Source organism: Pistacia vera, unplaced genomic scaffold (assembly GCF_008641045.1).
Source record: "Pistacia vera cultivar Batoury unplaced genomic scaffold, PisVer_v2 Contig32, whole genome shotgun sequence".
NCBI classification, from domain to species: domain Eukaryota; kingdom Viridiplantae; phylum Streptophyta; class Magnoliopsida; order Sapindales; family Anacardiaceae; genus Pistacia; species Pistacia vera.
This window is the reverse complement of record NW_022196135.1, coordinates 207545-229831: the sequence shown is the minus strand read 5'-3', so window position 1 is coordinate 229831 and position 22287 is coordinate 207545. Positions and strand designations below refer to the sequence as shown.

Sequence of the window (22287 nt, the reverse complement as noted above, 5' to 3'; positions counted from 1 at the left end):
ATACGCGTACTTACCAGATTCTGGCAACCACCGTCGGTGGTAACCAAATCTGCCACAACGGTGAATTACCGATCGGAACTGCCGGTAATTCACTGATCTGGCCTTCAGTGACGGCCAAAGATGGCCTCTTTGGCCCTTTTCGGCTAGATCCGTGGGGTCTGGCCTGTAAAGGCCACGACTACATTGTTCTATCCACTTGGGGTTGAGATTTAATTGGCTATATCTTATTTCCTTCCAGTGGCAGAACCAAAGGACTCTGTATACTTGTTGGACAATTGCCCCCATGACTGGCTATTCTTACAATGTAAGGCTGTGGTAAGTCTTTATCCTGAAGCAGCTTCATGTGTATGTTCTTTCAATATTCGTGGGATTCAATAAGCATATGGCTATGCCTCAACCTATTTTGTTTGTGATGACAAGTTCTTATTTCTCCACACTTTGCTTTTAAGGTTCATCATGGTGGTGCTGGAACAACTGCTGCCGGTCTTAAAGCAGCGGTAATGATGGATAACTTACTTTAAGCATGGTTTCAGTAAGAGTTCTGTCTGATGTGTTTTCTATCTCATTTTGACACATTATTTTTGAAATATAGTGCCCGACAACTATTGTACCTTTCTTTGGTGACCAACCTTTCTGGGGAGATCGAGTACATGCCAGAGGAGTAGGTCCTCCACCCATCCCAGTTGAAGAGTTCTCACTTGCAAAGTTAGTTGATGCAATAAATTTCATGCTAGATCCAGAGGTACTACTGAATTTTCAACATTTGCTGATTTAATGTATTGTAAAGTATATATAGTCATAACAATACTATTTATATCCAATTAAATCTCATACTATACAGTTTCAAACAAAACAAAACAAAAAATCTAATACTACACAATCTGATATAATATTCCTACTGGATTCTAGGATATAGGAAAATTATACTACAGTTCTTACTGACTCACCTGAGAACTATGACAGGTGAAGATGCGTGCAGTTGAACTCGCAAAGTCCATGGAGAAAGAAGATGGAGTAACTGGAGCGGTTAAAGCATTTTTTAAGCATTATCCTCATCCGAAGGCTCAGACTAAGCCTGAGACCAAGGACGAGGCAGAGCCATCATCAGAACCATCAAGTTTTTTCTCCATTAGTAGATGTTTTGGTTGTTCTTGAGTCTCATAAATGTATACTCCATCCTTGTGTCATCGTCAATTGCACATCCTATACCAGTATAGCATGATAAGATAAATGCCTCAACAGTGATTTTTACTCCTGACCTCTTTTTGTGAATCCTTTGCCATGGTTCATATTCCTGCTTGCAGAATTGTAATTTTCAGGTTTTGCCGAGTCAACAATCAACATTCATTAATTGCATAGCGTTATCATCTTTCATTTATTTATACTAAATGTAATGTGATTTTGTACAATGCCTCCCTTTTTTCAGCCATGTCGATTTCATTGCTTTAAAAACCCTCCAGGCCCCCACCCCCTCGTCTTTTTCATGCAAAGGATTGCCTTAAATATTGAAAATTTTGATTTTTAGACTTGTTACTACATGTAAGAAATTTAGCTAACTAGGCTATTCTCTTGAAAATTGAAACAACGAGTTTCGCGCACAAAGAGTTGGAACGATATTTTCTTAAAGGTGTACAGGATAGGTTGGAAGTGTTATATAGACTATAGTCATATCCAAGCACATTCTAGCAAGTTATAGGCTTATAGCCACTTGATTCATAACGAAGGAAACCTAAATCTCTTACTGATATAAATGTTACATTAAATAAAAATATTAAGCTAAATTCTGATTAAATGTAGAGAGAAATCAAATTGTGGTAATAGAATGTGAGTTGTAAAGAAAAGACGGAGTATTAGGTTGTGTTAAATTCTGTGACTGGAGGCATGAGAAGAGTGTGCAGAGTCGGGATAGGGATGGATGAGAGGCGGTGGAGCGTGGAGAATCCAGGAGTAGTAACTGTTAGGCCCATAACTATTTATAGAAAAAGCAGAGGAATGCATCAGAGAGCCATTTGCATGCACAGAGAGAGAGAAGGCAACGCACGACTCAGTTTCTGATTAAGTGGGGGACTGACTGACTTTAGCTTCCAAGATACCCAATCCTTCTACATTGGCCATTGGACATCACAAACGTGATCATCAAAACTCTGCTCTGACTTCCTCTGTTCACTTTACAGTTTACACCCACCTTTATCTTCTCTCTCTCTAATTAATTGTCCACACTTGCTATGTGGGAATCCCTGTATTTAGCAAATAAGACGAAAATCCTTTGGATTAATACCCATGAAAAAGTGAAAAAGCCTACTCTCATTTCAGGGTGCTGCTCACTGTTTGTGTTGGGAGAACAGTGTCTTTACATTAGCTTTTAGTAGAGAGGAGTTCAAATTCCAAAAGCAAGTAAAATTATGAAGTTTCAGTGTTAATTCAACGCATTTGCAAGTTGTAACTAAGAAACAAAGAGTTAAACTTCTGTCAAGCAAAACCAAAATGCCCATGAAACCGATATTTGTCAGAAGGAAATTACAGATTCCATTTCCCAACCAAGCATTTCTTTCCACCAATCACTCTCTTTATTTAAGCATGCAGATTTGTCATAAAACTCTCTCTCTCTCTCTCTCTCTCTCTCTTATCTCTTCTGTTCCCAAGCCCATACACCCTCTTGTTTCAAGCACTCTATTTAATAGTTACACAGACCCTCTTCACATTTTCCAACTCTTGACAATTTAGTTTCTGAACTCCTCTTCGCTTCTTTATTTACCAGTACCAACATTTCAAACTCTCTATACTCACATTCTATTTGTTCAATTTTTCTTCTTTCTTCGGCCTAGCTCTTGCATCGCATTTGAAGGTCTTCTTCATTTGATTTCTATACTTCCTTGTTCAAGTTATATATGTATGCTCAGTATATATTTTTGTTACATTTTCCGTGAAATTAACTTACCCTAATTTTTTCTACAGGCATGGGAGATCACGAACATGAGAAAGTTTCGGAAACCAATGTCGACGATTCATCGTCAAGAGTGTTTCCTTGTATGTTTTGTTCAAGAAAATTTTACAGTTCTCAAGCCTTGGGGGGTCATCAAAATGCTCACAAGAAGGAGAGAACGGCTGCGAGAAAAGCTAAACGTGCATCCGAATATTCACCAAACAACTTCTCATCACCACCATCTTTACCAATGGTTTTCCCTCCAAGCCATCATCATCTCGGCCTTCTACACCCATCCATGTATATAACTGCTCATAGCGCCAACTTTGGCTATTTTCCTTCACAACTTTACCCAGATATGTTTAAATCCAACGGTGCAGCCAGGTTTGATAATGTAGCGTTCTACTGCAATCATCGTCGTCTTGGTCAAGAGGATGAGCCGAGTTTCTTGAACTGGCAAAGAAGCATAAGATGTGACCATGGCTATGGAAGGTTAATGTCCGAGACGAATAACAATCACATTAACATTGGCAACATATCTGATACGGGTAAGGATTCCAAGATTGATCTTTCCCTCCATTTATGAAAAACCAGGAATAAAAAGGTAGCAGTGGTCGTAGAGAGAGCCATGTGTGCTCGTTTTTGTTTTAGATCGAATTTTGTTTCATCAATTTTGAGTTTACATGATGACATGCCTTTACGATAAAGATTTATGACTACCAGTCAATTTTCCGTTGATTTAACTTGTTGGATTCAATTAATTAAGGTTATTTCATTAATTAATAATTATCCACAGTTACGGATAATATATGGTATCGCATTCGCATTAAAACGAGGCGTAGACTTCAATGCTTGATATGGACGGAGTGGGGGAAGGGTTTTGGGGTGGTGAAGAGACTAACCTCGTTTAAAATTAAGTATTAATTGCTAATTGCTGTTTGATTTGAGAAATTAATTATGATGGTTTACTTTACAGTGTGTCTAGAAGAATAAGCAGTTTTACTTCGTAACACGTGGATGGAGTGGCAGAAGGCCTTACCTCATTCAATTGAACTATATTGTATAAACGGCAACTTCTTATGATCTTTTTAATTTTTGGCCAAAAGCTGCCTCTGAGTTATACATTTAAACTGATGGCATAACGCACAGGTCATGTGACTTGTGATGGTGCCTATTGTGATGCACAGACATTGGACCAAGTTCATGCACTTTCCCAAAAACAAAATACCAATAGAGTTAACTACTTCTTCCCACACAAGCTTTAAAAATGTTATTTTACTATTTAAATTTATATTATTGAGAGTAAACTCGATCCAGACTATTGGGTTTTTGAAGAGGAGAGACCGATGAGTTTTTTTGCAGTAGAATGTTAAATTTTAGTGATTGAGATTGATCAAAATTTGATTTGAGAAGAGAGGTTGTGCAAACCATAGTCGCTCATTTACTAGCGATTAGAAGGATTGACGAGAGTAAGGTTTGAGGGATTTTGATGAGTGATGATCTGAGAAAGAGAACGGTGATAAAATAGAATATAAATATAAATATTGCTATAAAAGTAGAATGTAAAAAAATATGCAGATAAAAAAAGTAACATTAAACCATTTACTCTATATAATATATAAAGGGCATTGGGCCGTTTCTTGTTAATGCGAGGCCTGGCCGATCTCGTAAACAGTTACATATAAAGTTGCAACCACTGCCTTCCCGTGTTTCGAGTCTTGTGAAGTCGCAGTGTCGCTGGCATAGTCATTGATGGAAAGGATTTGTGGCAACATAAACATAAAGTGCTCAAATATCTAGAAAAAATCGTGCTTAAGAAATTAAAACCAACGTCGTTAAGACTAGGTTTGAACTTGTATATTGAAACTTCAACAGCAGCCCAATGGAGCATATGGGCTGTGACAAAACCCAACCAAAATAGATGATAGAGAACAAGCCCATCAGGGACAGCTGAAGCTCAGCTGAGTGCCAGCTGCCAAATTATGAAGAAAACAAAAGCACAAGTCAGCCAGCAATAAAAACCACATGGGGTGTATCACATCGATTCAGATAATCTCCATGTGGGTTCATAGTATTAATGGATAAAACAACTCAGAGACACTGTACACGTGTAAGTTAATTGATGAACCCCAATTTCAATTGTTGTTGTTGTCAGGTTCAAGTTATAAGGATCGAGCTGGCTTTTTTGGTTTGATATTGCACCAAACATGTGCACATGATTCCTTGTATCTTTTGGGTTGGATGAAGATAAAAGGGAAGATGTTTTGGTGGCAAACGTTTCTCTGTTTCAACAAGTCTCTTCTTCAAAGTCTAAAGCCCAATTATGCCTAAAGCAGAAATTAACAATTAATAAGAAACAAAAACTTGTTGCTGGGATTTGCAGAGTTGGTGGCACAAATGCCGCACTCGGCTCTCTAATCAAAGACGATATGATGATAAACCCTTTTTCAGACAATAATGAAGTCAAATGTACACGTTGTAGCTATCGAAATAAATCTAATGAACCAATTCCTAATGTCACTATAATACGCATGCAATGAATCACCCTCAACACTCCAATTTTCAATTCCATAATTGTTCTCTAGTTATTACATTCTCTGAATTTATTCAAATGCGCTCCCACTTTACAAGTTTAACCTAATTTTCATCCTCCACCTCCAAATGCATTCTTTTTTTATTTTATTTTTTATAATAAGTTTGTATTTGATCTCGTTTTTCACATTATGCTTGATAATGACAACCCAGGTGTTTATTATAATTAGATTTTAATCAATATGGTGTGTTGATTTTTAATCTTTCATTATGTGATTGGGTTATCTAATTGTTGAATAAATTATTCCTTTCACAAAGGGACTTTTTTAATAAATATTTATATTTTGTTAATTTTTGTGTACTTGATAGGATGATAAAGAATAAGAGTAATACTATACTAACAATCATTTCTTACAAACTTTCTCTTACAATCTTGACGTGATAGCTCGTAATTGATCAGTTTGCAATTAATTAGTGGAGATCCATTATGAACTAACCAATTACAAGGAGCCACGTCAGAGTTGTGAGAGAAAGTTTATGAGAGAGAGTTGTAAGTATAGTATTATTCGAAGAATAAAGGGTTATGGATAACTTCCCGTATGCATTATTATTATTAGTTGCATCTTAAAAATAAATGGTGTTGAGGTCAATGCGGATTATTGTGGCTCGCAATGGTCTTGGTCTTCGAATTAGTGCACAAACATGAACTTTATCAATCTAAGTACAAAACTTCTCCCGTAAATACACAATGTACGGTTAATTAATTATATTATATTCTTTTAATAACAAGGATAACAATATTAATTAATCCAACCCAAATAATTAATATATATGTATATTAAAGTTAATAAATTAATTGAGCACCCTTGAATTATAAATTTATAACAAGAAGAGAAGATGCATCTCTGTTGAGAAGGAACAGGCATTAGCTTAGTTTTGTCAACTAAAATTTCGGAGCCGGCAGGCAGTCGTGTCATGTCAAAAACCATTTTTATTTTTTATATAATTAAATTAAGAAGACTTATATTAATTTAATTTATAAATCTTAAAAAATATTGGTTTTGTTTACAAAAGAAAGCAATCATAGGATTGATAATACATGGGATTTGGAATCTGGATTGATGTGCATGTCCTGGTATTCTTACTTTAGCTTAGAATATTCGCAATATTTAACCTAATTATTAAAAATTAATATAATTAAAAGTATGGTATTTATGGAAATGCATGTGTATAAATATATTTAAAATGTCCAAGGGAAACGGTACCTATTAGGGTTGTTAGAATTTGAAAGTAGTTCACATGCTATATCCTCAAAACGACGTGCTTGGATGAATGAATAAGTCAATTCTATGGCTCATATATATAACCCAAATTAACAAAAATAAATTATATGAAGAATAGGTTGAGTAATTAAATGATGTGATGTATATGTAGCATCTAATCTAATAAAGAATAAGCTAAAAAGATTTATATAATTAATTATGTTATGCCTAAAAAATAAGGGCTGACGTGAGCTCACGCCAACAAGGGTCAATCAGAGTTCAGGAAGGCTTTGTACCGTCTAGATACTGTCATGTCGCACAAGGACGGAAGAGGTAAGGCTATCGTCAGTGTGGCAGGTGAAAGTCAGGCTTGTGAGTGGCTATGAATTATCCACCTGCCCAAGCCCTACACGATTTAAGGGCATAATTTCTCTCTGCCAAGTACTGATTCACCTGAATGTTGACAGATTTCGCCTCTGCGTCTAGAGCCGCGAAGTCCTGTTTCAGCTTGGTATTCTCTTCCCTCAGCTCATGGAACCCTCAAGCAGAGTCTATGTCGATCTTCTGTTGGGCCATATGTAAGGCGAGCAAGGACTGTATGAGAAAAGAAACAAGAGTTAGCCTCCCTTTTCCCAAAAATCATAAAAGTTAGAAAATCAACTGATATTAGAAAGCCCTCAACAAGAACGAGCTATTTTTCCCGACTTTGCAACTGAAGCCCAGTAGCCATCAGGTCCGTAGGTCGGGAAGCCACGAACTTCTCGAAGGCCGCAGCCAGTTGGCACTCCAGCAAGGTAGACACCACCGGTTTCAGGTGCTCCGGGAGTTACCCCATAGAATCCAGCACAGGCGTGTCTGACCTTGGAAGAACCGACACCTCGTCGACCAATTGTTTGCCCGCTCTCCTTTGGGTAACCGCGACCTCCCCCTCTCTTATGCGCGAGCTCTCGAGGATCGCCGAAGTGTCAGGCGTGCTCCTCGGGGGCACCCCCGAGCGAAAAGCTTGGTAAGGCTATGATCCCCTCGGCGGAATCCCGAAGCCCTCTGGCTCGGACTCCGATTCCTCCTCGGCAAGCAGCTACTTCCTCCTCTTCTTGGTTTTTTGGCCCATATTTTTCTACTTAGCGGCGCGAGTAGCCGCGAGCCGAGAAGCTTCTTCACATCGCTCCATGGTTGACCTGGGGAAACACGAACCCCTTAGTCCTTGTTGACGGCCTTGGAACCCTGGGTGGCATGGTTGCTGCACGCCATGAAAGCATGTTAGCGAAAAGGTCACCTCAGGCAAAAGAAAGGGGGTCTAAGTGTGAAGATACTTACGGGCTAAGAGTTCCAAAGATGCTTCCGGATTGAAAAAACCATACTTTCGTAAGTTGGCAGTAGTCATGAGTAGTCTCGATCTCGACTCTGCTCGGGTAGATGACCAAATATTACAATTCGGTTAAAGTCTGTTAGAGCCGTCAATCTGGTTGTCTTATTTTTTGCAAAGAAACAAAAAGTTTGTTAAATATAAGACGAGCTGAAGAAAAAAGGGACAGTTCGCAAATCAAAGGAAAGGAAAACCTACTCGACTCCCTAAATTGGCGAACACCATCATATTCAAAAAATAAAAATTTGGTCTCATAAGCCTCGACGTTACTAGGGTAACCAAATATTCCTCTCTCGATCATAGATCGCTTCGAGAGGTAAAAAAAATCTTTATCTCTACTCTTCTTTAGATAATAAGCGCATGTTAGCTCCAGCACTGTCAGCTCACCAAGACCATTTTCGCCACATGCGATATACATAGCAACTGTTATTATATACGCATTAGGTGTCAATTGTAATGGTGCGACCTTGAAGTGGTCGATGATCGATCTAATGAAGGAGTGAAAAGGTATCAATGCTCCACACTTAAAAATCGCCTCGGAGATCGTGGCTATTCCCTCTGGAGGATTTCGAACTGTGTATGTCCTATGTTGGTAGACATCCACGCTAAGTGCAAACTAGTCCACCACTTTTTGTATCTCGTCCCGGGGGGCCATTGATAATGCCTCTTGCACGGGACTTGCTAAGGGGCCCCGAGCCTACGAGCTCGTCCCCTCTACTGCTCTAGTCGTTGAAGTATCCATTGCTCATAAAGTCTGAAAAAAGGGCGACATGCAGAGATAACTCAGTCTCCGTACAGTGTTCCATACGATGACGTGGAAAAGCAAAAGAAACCCTAATTTACCTTCCTTAACCCCCAAAAAAACCCTAAAAACCCTTGCGAATCAAGAATTCATGCCCTAAGTTCTCACTTTTTACAAAGAAAAAAGTTCTCTTCTTACCATTGTCCATAAATATGCATCATGTAAGATTATCAGGCAGTTCACACCCACCATTACTATAAAGTCAAGCTATTAACAAAAATTATAGAAGAAAACGAAGGAGAAGTCCTCCTTACCTCTTGACTGCTGGAAACAAACTTCTTGTTATAACGAAGAGTGCACATTAATTGGAAGAAGAACGGACTGATTTCGCGAGTGCAAGAGTTTTGTTTTTCTCTATGAAAATGTGAGTTTTATGATAAAACTTGAGGCGAACTTGGGGTTTTATAGGGGGAAAGACGACGATTGGTTTCCCTAAGCAAGCGACGCTTGGGCAGGATACGTTTATTGCTATTGATTACGACCACGTGTCGTTAATCCACGAGAAGAGTAACCTTCATGCTTCATGGATGTCAATCAATGTTTCCCTCCATTGGAGCAACCAAATGTCGGCGCGGTTACCTCTTCCACATTAAATGCGCCCTCACCCGTATTTAATGCTCTGAAAGGGAATGCCGTTTCAACATGGTTTATATTTAATGCGCATAGTTGACACTTATTGCGCAATAGACACGTCTGTTAGAATAAAGTTTATTTTATTTACTAGACTAGCTGTCAAGCGTAACGGATAACATTTAAAGAGGTCGTTCGAGTAAAACACTCTTCGCCATGTATTGATTTCGAGACGATGTGATTCTTTACTTTCGGTAAAAATGTGCTAAGTATTTTCAGGTCGCGAGCGACGGATAAAATTCAAAGCATGTTGGTATAGTACTGAGTAGGGTCCGACCCAAGTTGCTGAACCTATGGGAGAAGGCCGTCTCAAGTTGCTTGTGTTATTCTTAGAGACCTATGCTGTGACCTCATTATAGCTCGATGGTCGGGTTGAACCACTAGTTTCACATTATCTTACCTTTTTGTCTCATACAGCTCGATCAGACGTCACTCGGGATAAGTCAAGTCACGGCATAATCATGAAGTTCCTAAGGTTCAATCCTTAAATAGTTAAATCTTAAAAACTAGAGGGCTTCTGTTATGCCTAAAAAATTAGGGCTGACATGAGCTCATGCCAGCAAGGGCCAATCAGAGTTCAGGAAGACTTTGTGTCGTCTAGACGCTGCCACGTCGCGCAAAGGCAGAAGAGGTAAGGCTATCATCAGTGTGGCAGGTGAAAGCCAGACTTGTGAGTGGCTAGGAGTTGTCTACCTGCCCAAGCCCTATGCGGTTTAAGGATGTCTCTCGTGCAGACAACCAATGGGAAACGGGTTAAGAATTGTACCACACCTGCCAAACTGCATAATCATGATTACTACCTTGAATCCCCTAACTATAAATAGAGGGCTCCTTTCTCATTTACGGGATTGACTCATTTTTAGTCTTTAAAAGCAGACTCTCTCTCTCTCTCTCTCTCTCTCTCTCTCTCTGTACATTTAAATTCTCTCTAGATTGTAATTCAACTCATTGTACGTGACCTGACTGTAACCATCCATTAATACAACCATAGTGAACGTGGGATTCGCTTTTGAACATCTGAACCACTTTAAAAATCGCTTCTCATTTATTCTTTCGTAGCACATTTTCATATCACATGTAATTTCTAAGTCCGTTTAACGCTTTGCACATGCGAGTCGTTGGTGTCAAAATCAAGCATCAACAAATTATATATAGATATATAACATAATTATTACTGTACCATGAATGTTAATTAATTTGTTCTTACCGGCAGTGTGAACCAACCGTGACATGGGAGTTACACAAACATTAGCTAAAATGTGGAATTTAGGAACATGACTAAGAGACTTACGTTTTGGTTGGTCATTACCTATCACTTTAATTATTCGATTTAAAGATAGTTTTGACCAATTTGAGATGTCACAAACAACTCCATTAAAATGACCTTTTCTCCAACGTCAGTTCCAACTTGAAGAATTTTATGATAGTTAGTATGAAATCAACTGACTTTGTGGAACAAATAAATATGACCTAGACCTAATCCGACCTCCTCTTCTTTGAAAGGTGTATTTGTCAAATCTAACTTCAAAATACCAACTCATAATCAACTGTTGGTTTCACTTCCACTTCTCTTTGGGGCCAATCTTAAGTAGTAATTTAACATTAAGTAGTTTGGAGTTTTGTTGTGAAAATGGAGAGATTAGAAAGGGTCAAAAAGTCGCTTTGTAGGCTATCTGTTAAAAACCACAAGTACTTGAGGTTAAGACTTTTGATTTCAATATATTAATTTGGATGCCAAACACAAACTAATTTCTTCAACAAATTCCATTCTCTGTCACACACCTAACTAACTTCTTCCATCCCATCATTTACAGTGGAAAATGAACGAACACTTGAAAACAGCACAATTAACGGGTTATATTACTTGTGGATTTAAACTAACTAATACTGTTTATTATTAAACACCATATAAATATATAGTATAAAAGTTCTTAAAACAAGGCACCGCCGCCGGCTTATTCTTTGTTTATTTTTATGATTAGGAAGGTGGTTAATTAAAGGATGGGAAGCATGAATTGAGCGGAGGACAGGGGGGCTTGATTAGCGGCGAGAAGCCATGTGATCTACAACTCAATTAAAATATTATTTCTTATATCTACAATTTGGTCAGACATTTGAATCTATATTTGGAAATTTAACAGACATATAGGAATTTATGCCACGCCATTTATTAGGCAGGCTTCTTCAAAACAATCCAATTTATTTGTCCATTTCTGATATAATTTAATGGTCCCATCTCATTGGTCATTGCTATGAAATCCAAAGAAAACACATAAATAAATTTTTAGAATATAGGCTTGGATTTAATCAATAGCAGAATTCTCGCATTTAATAAGCCTAGTAATAGCAGTGTCAAATATTTCAACTATTTATGGTAAACAGAAAGGGGTTACAGTATAATGGAGATGCGTACATTATTAAGGTTCAAATACTGAACCTAACGAGGCAATTTGAGATACTCTACCCAATTTCAACAATAATTGCTTTCTTTCTGATAAAATTATAATTCAAACAATAATTTACACCAGTTCAATTATTTCGAATACTTATCCCAATTAATAAAATTGGTGAAGCAGATTAGACAACGTCTTAGGAGATTAGGAACGACAATTTAAACCCATCAAGTTATGGACACTAGTCATTGCATGTCCAATGAAACATTAGCATAAAATAATTTATTTTTATTTAAGATTTAGAAATCAAGGCACATTAATTATTTTCTTTCGATTTTTGACTTTCAGTACGGAACAGTTAACCGGAAGAACCGGTGATATAGGGTACTCGCTCTCTCTATTAAATACATTTACCGTACCTCTAAAAGGACATCTGTCCAAATACTGTCGTATACAGTGATCTGAAATTCAGTTACTCCTCGACGTTGTTCACGTGGCAACGTGGCAATCATGTTTGTGCGAGTAGAAATAACGACTACGAAATAACTCTTATAGGGAGTTAAAAATAAATAAGCTGAGGTGGAGTGGAGGTGGTGCTGCCGGAGGTGAATGGCTGAGGTGTCAGAGAGAGAGAGGCAGCGAAACAAGTGAGTTATCACACACGTGACACGTGGGAGGAGTAAAGTCTTTTTGGAGAAAAGAGAGAGAGAGGGAGTCAGTTAGTGGCAGTTAGGGAGGTTGTTAAATGTGGTTATTGGTAAGGTTAATTAACCCTAACCATGGTTAAGAATCAAACTGTGATTAACGGAGTTAGGCATTATTTGGCTACGACCCAACGTTTTTCCGCTATATAAAGATGGCTTCCGCACAGCTTTTTCTTAGACTCAATTTTGTTTCTCATTTTCTTCATCTTCTCTGATTTTATACAGAGACAGCAACATTTATTGGAATAGAGAAAAAAAGAGAGAGACAGACAGAAAGTGAAGAGCTTCGAAGCAGCAACAATGGCGGTTTCTCATAGATGGATAAGCTTTGTATGTGCATTACTGATTCTATGTCTGTTTCTTGGCGTCAAAGCCTCAACAGAGAAGCACGAGCTAAAGTCTAGGTAAGCCATCTTATGCTAGTTCAGTGACAAACCAATTGGTTCAAATTTTCTCACATTTTTACGTGAAGAATTTCTAGAAATTCGTGTCACATTCTAGGCCACACTGATATTTTGTTTCATCGGAGCTCTATGAAGTGGAAGCTTATTTTAGTTATTTGAATACTTACTGTGTTTTTGGTTACCTTTGATGTTTCTTATTTCAGGTTCTTGAAGAACTCCAACAATTCATCCATGGCGGACAGGCTAGTGTAATTACTGATAACCAGTTCTACTGTTGCAATTTGAGCCCGTTAGGAAAATAAATTTAGCAGGGCCTTTTTTTCTTTTTAATTTTTTTTACTATTGGACCGTCTAGTTAATTCGGATCTGCAAAATCTGGATAGTTAATTCGGTTACGTTAGTGATTTCACTGCTCCGTCAACCCTCGAGAAGGAAAAAAAGAAACAGTTGACTGTAAAATCAACTGACGGTGACATCAATAGGTTTTTTATGTACGAAATCACCCTCTAACATCCTGATACCTTCGCATGTATGAAATTATAAATATGCTGAGGTTAGATAAGTAATTCGATAGACCACAGAAAAGCCTGAGGTTAGGTTAGTGATTTGATAGACCACAGAAAACACACTGTCCGCAATTTTGCTGATGGTGACTACCTCTAGTTAGTAGTTACTAGTTTACAAAGTGAGATTCTCCGTGCCAACTTCTTGACGGTGCCGTTTTATGATTTTTTTCATCACTTCCATTTAACTAGGAAGAAAATCTCTAACTTGCGGATGCTTAATTTACTTGTAGCTCCGATGATTCAAAGAGTGAGCACGCTGTTGATGATCCAGAGGAGGTGGCTGCTATGGTTGACATGTGAGTCTCTCTCTTCCTCTCCGTATCAAACAAAATGATAGGTTCCTGGTTATTATTTAATTACTCATTTGTTTATTCATTGTCATTTTATAACCAAATAGAATTTAGAATAATCTCCTACACGAGGCCTCACATGACCCTAACATATCGCTTTAATGAGTCTTTGACACGTCCTTTTTACTTCTTGGCGTCTTCTCATGTGATGTGGGTGAGTAGAAGTTGCAGTCAATTAGTCAAATTTTACTTTACCATAGAAGTTGCAGTCAAAAGGAGTCACTGCATCTGCATTCTTGTCCGTTTTATCGTACTTACAACGGTCCGCACTGAAAATAAAATAAAATGAAAAAGATTATTTTAACTGTCATCAGACATATGTAAACATGGTTACCTGATTGGCTGGTGCAAATAATTCTTTCAGATAAACCATGGGACCCTGTTTGATTTATTATTCATGAAGGGACTCCCTTTATATTTTGAAGAACCAGCTAACCACGTTCTCATCTCATCTGTTGCAATCCCTTTACTCTTGTTATCTTGCGGCCAGCGCTTACTCACATGCCGATGTCCTGAGATCCACGCACTACGCACTTATTTTATTTCTTGTCCTATTTTTATCTTATCCAAGTATCTCTCTTAAGAACATCAACTTTTTATGCCTGTGCCAATCTCATTTAACTTTAGATAGATTTCTATTCTATCTAATTGTAAAGCCATATTTTATTGCTTTTGTGAAGCTATTGGTTAAATGAAATATTCTTATATAGAAAAGATGCTAAGTATATCATATTATAGCTAACAAAAGCCCATGTTTGTCTTCATTTCTCTGGGAGATTCCGCATGGGAATCCGTTTATGATAACTTGACTTTTTCTATTAGATATCTGATTGTATAAGATTATAGGTGCCAAATTGCTTTATTCAGTTGTCGGAATCGAATGATTTGGTGATGGATTTTATCAATAGATTTTACCTAATTACTTTGTACCACAACCACGCATAGAAGAAAGCAGTGAAGAGAATAAGAATCTACCCAGTTTAATTTAATATCCAACTGCATTCAATTGAAACTACAATAAATTCATGCCATGTCTTATATCTGGTTTTTGTGGGGTAGGCTACTTAAATTATGCTCTCTTTATACAGCCTGTCAAGAGCCAAGAGGTCGAAAAACCTCAAATCATAGATCTGGTTTCATAAAAGAAAACTTCGGTGGAATTTTTTGCTGATCTAGTAGTTGCTATACTGACATGCCAAGTTAATCAATGTGCCCCATTTTTAATGTCCACCGACTCACAAAGTACCAGACAGGGATTAGTTTTTCCCCACCTTAGCATTTATTTCTCATAGCGAAATGTGGTCTTCCAACGTTTCGTATGAACCGTATACATCTATCCGTATACATCTCCCTCATTAAGTCACATGGCCAGCCTAGGGACAGCATGCTTCTAACCCATGAAATTAAATTCCCCTCACTACAATGAGTTATGACTTTGACACATTAATATTGTCATGTTAAATAACCATCAACTTTATTTATTAATTTTCCCATGCTTTTGAGTATTTTATCAAATCAAGAAGTTCGATAGTAGTAATCAAAACTGAGGATATTGGAATTTATCAGGTCAATTCGCAATAGCACTGAAAGGAGAAAGTTGGGATATTTCTCATGTGGAACTGGCAACCCAATAGATGATTGCTGGCGCTGTGACCCTAAATGGCACTTGCGCCGAAAGCGTCTTGCTAACTGTGCCATTGGTTTTGGACGGAATGCCATTGGTGGCCGTGATGGCAAGTACTATGTCGTAAGTGACCCAAGCGATGACGACCCTATCAATCCCAAACCAGGTACACTCCGTCATGCTGTCATCCAGGACAGGCCTTTGTGGATTGTGTTCAAGCGGGACATGGTGATTACACTCAAGCAAGAGCTTATAATGAATAGCTTTAAGACAATAGATGGTCGTGGTGTCAATGTCCATATTGCTAATGGGGCTTGCATCACAATTCAATACATTACCAATGTCATTATTCATGGTATACATATCCATGATTGTAAACCAACTGGCAATGCCATGGTTCGAAGCTCCCCGAGTCATTATGGGTGGAGGACAATGGCTGATGGAGATGGCGTTTCGATTTTTGGAGCAAGCCATATTTGGATCGACCACAATTCTCTTGCTAATTGTGCTGATGGTCTTATTGATGCTATAATGGCCTCAACAGCAATTACTATTTCCAACAACTACTTCACCCACCATAACGAGGTATTTAATATTTCTCCTCATATAAATTTTTAATTTATGTAATTACCGAATTGGACTTAAGATTTTCTCATCTGATAAATTATACAGGTTATGCTATTGGGACACAGTGACTCCTATACAAGAGACAAGCAGATGCAAGTGACCATTGCCTACAACCATTTCGGTGAAGGTCTTATCCAGAGAATGCCAAGGTATTATATCTAATATGAACATTAAAATTTATTTGTTGACCCTTACAAAGAAAAATATAATCTTATGTAAAAGCTTTAGATTGACTTGAGAAAATGTGGGTTTAATTGCAGGTGCAGGCATGGGTATTTCCACGTGGTGAATAATGACTACACACACTGGGAAATGTATGCCATCGGTGGAAGTGCTAATCCCACCATTAACAGCCAGGGCAACAGATACCTTGCCCCGTCAAATTCCTTTGCTAAGGAGGTATTTAATAGAAATAAGAATATTTATTGCATAAATTGAAGCTAAAGATGCCAAAATTCTGACTATATATTAATGGTAATGTGATCAGGTAACAAAGAGGGTGGATACATCAAGTGGTGTATGGAAGAGTTGGAATTGGCGATCAGAGGGAGATCTCTTGCTGAATGGAGCCTACTTCATTTCATCAGGAGCTGAATCTGCTGCCAGCTATGCAAGAGCCTCAAGTTTAGGTGCAAAATCCTCTTCCTTGGTTGGCACTCTTACCTCTAGTGCTGGTGCCATGTCCTGCCGCCGTGGTAGACAATGTTAATTCTCTCAATCCTATAGACACCACAACTCCCATATTAAAAAAAAAAAAAAAAAAAAAAAAAAAATTCTTCCTTTTAAGAGCATTATCCAGTAAGTTTGCAGCCAGTCATTCTGTCTAGTAGTGTCTACAACCGTTCTTTATATTTTGTCCCCGACCAAATCTTTGACAAGTGTACAAATTTTTCTTACAGTTGTCATATGTCATCTCATATACATGGGCTCACTTGTCATAATGCCATTGATCGACCTCGGCATACTTTACCTGCCGTAGTGTTGTTCACACTTTTTTTTCTTTTTTTAATTGCTTTATCGCCTTTCCGTTTCTCCTGAAATATACCCGTTTCAGGCCACCCAGCTGTGTGTATGTATCTACTTGTACTTTAATTTAATGGGAAGAAGTTAATCTCTCCCATAAGTAAAAGATTCTCTACGTGGGTATTACAATTAGCCCACTTCTTTTTAAAAATTAAGTGTGCCTTGCAATTATGGATTTTCTTCTCCTAAGTGTACTCTGCTTCAAAATTAGTTTATACACAAAATGCACATGACCGGAATGGTGTTAATTGCAAGCAGAGTCTTTTATGTGCTTGGCTCTCACTGGCACATGCATTATTTATGTTGCGGAATTTGATCCAATGCATGTGATGCGTTCCTTACATACAACTACAAGTACAACCGGTTGGATTTTTGTGTGTACCGAATCACATGTATGGAACGTGGAGATGTCATGTAGTGTCCATGTGGATGGGGCTCTATGCCTCATGAGCCGAATTAAATAATACAACCGTAATGTGCGGACTCAGATATGTGATTGGACTGAGGTACCCCTTAGAAGACATAAATTCTTCTGTAGTTTATGTATTCAATTTTAAGGCCCTAAAACGGCCTAGGCTAGGCTGACGTCAACAACAATAGCAAGTCTACTCTTTCAAGCGCATTAGATGTCATCATAAATAAACACAAACACTTGTAGTCGCATTAGGCCCAGATTTAACAAAATTAATAATAAGTGAAAATCAACACTACAAGATAAATGTCATGAATTACATAGAGATCACTAAGAACTGAATTTCCATCCACAAAACTATAACCTTCATTCTGGAAACATTGCACCATTCGCTACAATTACTCGCTTAATCAGAGAGAGATAGAGAGAGAGAGAGAGAATATGGTAACTAGTATACCACATAATTTTAAGAATATGTTAGAAAACAAAGCTCAGAAGGGGGTACCAATTTCGCTCCTTGTTTCAGTTGGGCTGTACAAAGCTGATCTGTTTCTTGGTCTATTTTCTTCCAACTGCTTCACAACTTCATCCATGGTCGGCCTCACTGAAGCTACTGGAGCACAGCAACCCATGGCAAGCTTCAATGCCTGAACTAATCCATCTTCCATTGGACTCCTTATCCCTTTCAAAACCTCCACATCAAAAACCTCCATTGTTGTCTCTTCCAAAACTGCCACTTTCACCATTGACGGCAAGTCGACAAACTCACTGCTTCTCCCATTTTTGCCCGGTTTCTTTCCTATCAAAATCTCCAACAGAAGTATCCCAAAGGCATAAACATCTGTCCTGGAATTGCATTTCTTCATCCTTTGAAGCTCTGGTGCTTTGTACCCATCAGTCTTTGCAAGTGCAACCATTTCATCGGCAACAGAAGGGATCATAAGCTTGTCAAGCCCAAAATCAGAAAGCCTGGCCACAAAAAAGTCATCCACAAGCACATTCTTGGATCTTACATTGCCATGAGTAATGGGCATCTCAAGACCAGTATGAAGATATGCCAGTCCCCGGGCTATACCTAATGCAATCTTGTGTCGCCGAGCCCAATTCAGCACTGGTTTTCCAGCTCTAGTATCTGCATTCAAGCAGATCAGATAAAATATAACACTGATTATTCTGCATTCCTTGCCCATAATTCATGAATAGCAAATAGATATAAACACTCAAACTGATTTCTAGATATGAATTATCATGGACAACTGACTCATATGTAGTAATGGTGGAACCAAATTAGGATCACTTGAAGTGGTGAAGATATGGACTATGAGTCAGGTTGATGGCCACAAATCAACATTGAGTTGATACAAGCATTGGGCATTAATGCTCTTTACCAACTCCAGGACTGACTAACCGAGCATATATTGTCAGCAAGAGAAAAATTATCAAGCGTAAGACAGTCATATATCAATGATAAACTACATTAATTAAGAATACTAATAAAATAAATACTATTTAAGCACTGAAGTGAACCTTAGTTAATGCCACACTGAAGTTTATAGATCTTGACCAGGCACCTAGCCCTGAAACCTAATTCTGTAGTTCAAATGTTGCTTCAGCTTCTGAACCTTAACACCCCGTCTAAGCCAGAGCACCACTCAAATAAGAAAAAATAGGAATTTGAGTATCATCTAGGACAATGCATACTTAGGATTCTAAGATTTGTGTAAGAAATGATTGCAATCTCTTTATCACACACTTTGAAGTTTGTTTACAACTTCACAAGATGACGATAGCTGAAAGAGGGAGGGAATGTTTTTGAATACGAATGACCACCAAATTTTCCTCTAGGACTTTCACGTTACGGTGGGTTTTGGATAATACATGCTCTCTTACATTTCAATATAATTGGAACTCTGTAACATTGGGTATTAATGCACACTGTTTAGGTTGCTTTGCTGAATTTTTTTTTTTTTTTTTTTTTCCACATTTATTTGTAGCTTCATCAATTAAGCCCCAAGACAGGAGCAACATTTCAGCATCAACAAGAACTATGATCATAAGAGGTTCAATTCTTGTGCATACATGAATATAGAAGAATACAGCATTCTCAATAGCTTTTTAATCGCACATGAGTTAAATGCATAAGAGCAAAACAGAAGGAAAAAAAAAAGTGCATACCATGTAAAAGATCATAGAGCGTCCTGTTGGGAAGATGATCATATATGAGTAGCTTTTCCCCTCTCTTTCCTTGATAGAAAGCTCTTAATGGAATCAAATTCTCATGTCGAACCCTTCCTAGTTGCTTTATCACAGGCAAACATGAACTCCTATCCTTACAACAGCCTTCCCTCAACAGCCTCAAAGCTATGGTCCCTCCATCTGCAAGCTTTGCCTTATAAGCAGTCCCATATGTTGTCTTCTCAATAACTTGTCCTGTTGCATTCAACACATCATCCAGTGTCAAATGCTCGCCGCCTTGAAACAGAACCAGTTTCCCTTCACCATTACCAACACCAGCACCAGCACCAGCACCAATACCATTAACACCATTTTCATCATCTTCACCTTCCTCTAAGTCATCCTCACTATCTCCTCCGGTTCTTCTCTTCTTATTTTGCATATAACCAATCAACAAGGAAGCAAAAACCACCACTCCAGTCATTAATCCAATCACTGTACCAGCAATCGCACCTGAGCTCAACCTAGAATTTCCACCACAACTTCTTAAAGGTAACCCGCAAAGGCTGGGACTGTTTCCTTCAAAAACCTCTGCACCAAACCTTGACTCACCAAAAAATGGCAACATCCCACTTAAGTTATTATATGAAAGATTCAACTTTTCAAGGTTCAATCCAGTTAAACTCTCTGGAATTGAACCTGAAAACATGTTATTCGAAAGATCAAGCACTTTCAAACTAGGAAACCTAGTTATAAATTCAGGGAAACTCCCTGAAAACTTATTGCTACCCAAATCAAGAAACTGAAAGGTCTTGCAAGTAGAATTAGGCAGTGCAGGTCCAGGGAGAGCCCCAGAGAGTGAGTTCCCATGAAGCCTGAGAGAAACAAGCTTATCACATAAATTCCAAATTGATGGAGCTAGAACACCACTAAAAAGATTATCACCCAAATCAATATCCGAGAGTGAAGAGCTATAACCAAGCTCAAGAGGGATAGTTCCTTTGAGTGAGTTGATGTTAAGATACAAACTTTGAAGCGTAGAGAACTCACCAACCTCTCTAGGGAGTGAGCCAGAGAGGTTAGCTGATGGGAGCTGAATAGAATAAAGGTGAATTGATAAGTCTCTATGAAGAGAAAGATTAGTCCATTGTGGAGAAGAGAGATCAGTACAAGAGAGAATAGAGCCATTTGAGAACACCCATTTGAGTCCTCTCCATTGACACAAAGGCACAGACAAGTTCCATGAAGACAAAAGCAAGTTGTCAGTATTACCTTGCAGTGAAGCTTTGATATTTCCTAAGAGAAGCTCCACATCTTGTGAAGAGGACGAAGATAGTGACTCAGTGAGTGAAGCGGAAAAGGCTATAGCCAAGAAGAGGAAAATGTAGGAAGAGTAAAGTTTGAAAAACGCCATGAAAGTAGCAGAGAGAGACAGAGAGAGAGAGAGAGAGGAAAGTTGGTAGTGAGGGCGGTTTTGTTAAGTTCAAAGAAGAGGTTCTCTCTCTTTTTGGGGAAAGCTGACACAGTGTTGACTAATGGATAATCTGATAGTCCAATAATTCTACGGTCATGATTTGACTCTATATAAAATACATCATTTAACGTTAATGAAAGCTAGTTTAAGAAATAACAACTGAGGAAGCTGTACCACCTGAAAACAACTTCAACATTAATTATGAATATTAACATAAATTATTGTGTTTGCCTCTTCACGCTGGAATTCAACATCTTTTTTTCGTTTTTGTTTCTTTTATTACTTTGCACTTTTTGAGAAAAAAAGGATTGTCATTTGTTGTGCAGGACGCCACCAAGTATTGTCTTTCGAAGTGAAAGATACAGGCAGGTGCATGGAATATATGATGTTCCTTCGTTTATCATGATACGCGTGGTGTTGATAAAGTGATGAGTGGGGCAGTATAAAATGGAGTAAGAATGTCGACGGTGGAGATTAAGTGTGCATGTTAAAGTTGGTGAAAGAGGAAAAGCAAAGGCAATCCAGAAACGGAAAGGTGAATCTATGTCCGCGGCTTAGAAGTGAAGAGGGTCCATCATCCATGGACTAAAACATGAAAGCTTGAGAAAGCAGGAATTTAATTAGTATATTTCAGTTATGATTAACTATAATTATACTAAATATCATGTGGGGTCTCAACTCCGACTAGGTACAAAAGGTCATTTCCACATTAAACAATCACTCATCTTCTCAATACATGATGGAAAATAGAATTATGACTGCAGAAAATATTGTGAAGAGATGGGTCTCATAAGTCATAAGCAAGGGGTTGAGATATCATGAAAAGACACCCCATTTATCAAACATCTAATTTTTCATGTTTCTTGACATTTTATCTATTCAAACTCACGCCGGTCTCTGAAATGATTGGTTCCTTAACATGATTTTCATTACAATTATCATCACTTCAAGATTTTCAACCACATATCCTAATCATGGCTGTAAATAAAAAGCTAGCTTACTTATATAGACTGATAATGT

At 38.1% G+C, this 22287-nt stretch overlaps 3 protein-coding genes and 1 long non-coding RNA gene across 4 annotated transcripts; 3 read left to right on the top strand and 1 right to left on the bottom strand.

Annotated features, from left to right (window-relative positions):
- The first annotated feature begins 183 nt into the window (after window positions 1-183).
- On the top strand, window positions 184-1382 carry LOC116136761. The gene is made up of 4 exons (XR_004129064.1): window positions 184-315; window positions 450-497; window positions 593-742; window positions 964-1382. It is a non-coding gene; the product is annotated as an uncharacterized LOC116136761 (long non-coding RNA).
- Window positions 1383-2487: 1105 nt separating this feature from the next.
- On the top strand, window positions 2488-3610 carry LOC116136741 (protein LATE FLOWERING). The gene is made up of 2 exons (XM_031422401.1): window positions 2488-2845; window positions 2956-3610. The coding sequence occupies exon 2, from the start codon at window positions 2958-2960 to the stop codon at window positions 3507-3509; it is 552 nt and encodes a 183-aa protein (XP_031278261.1). The 5' UTR covers window positions 2488-2845; window positions 2956-2957; the 3' UTR covers window positions 3510-3610.
- Window positions 3611-12783: 9173 nt separating this feature from the next.
- LOC116136805 (probable pectate lyase 8) lies at window positions 12784-17357 on the top strand. The gene is made up of 7 exons (XM_031422473.1): window positions 12784-13016; window positions 13220-13258; window positions 13813-13878; window positions 15499-16141; window positions 16229-16332; window positions 16444-16582; window positions 16671-17357. The coding sequence occupies exons 1-7, from the start codon at window positions 12913-12915 to the stop codon at window positions 16890-16892; spliced, it is 1317 nt and encodes a 438-aa protein (XP_031278333.1). The 5' UTR covers window positions 12784-12912; the 3' UTR covers window positions 16893-17357.
- Window positions 17358-17880: 523 nt separating this feature from the next.
- Window positions 17881-21269, bottom strand: LOC116136810 (putative kinase-like protein TMKL1). Its single transcript, XM_031422479.1, has 2 exons — window positions 19794-21269; window positions 17881-18750 (listed from the first exon to the last, which is right to left on the bottom strand). The coding sequence occupies exons 1-2, from the start codon at window positions 21205-21207 to the stop codon at window positions 18110-18112; spliced, it is 2055 nt and encodes a 684-aa protein (XP_031278339.1). The 5' UTR covers window positions 21208-21269; the 3' UTR covers window positions 17881-18109.
- Between the last annotated feature and the right edge of the window lie 1018 nt (window positions 21270-22287).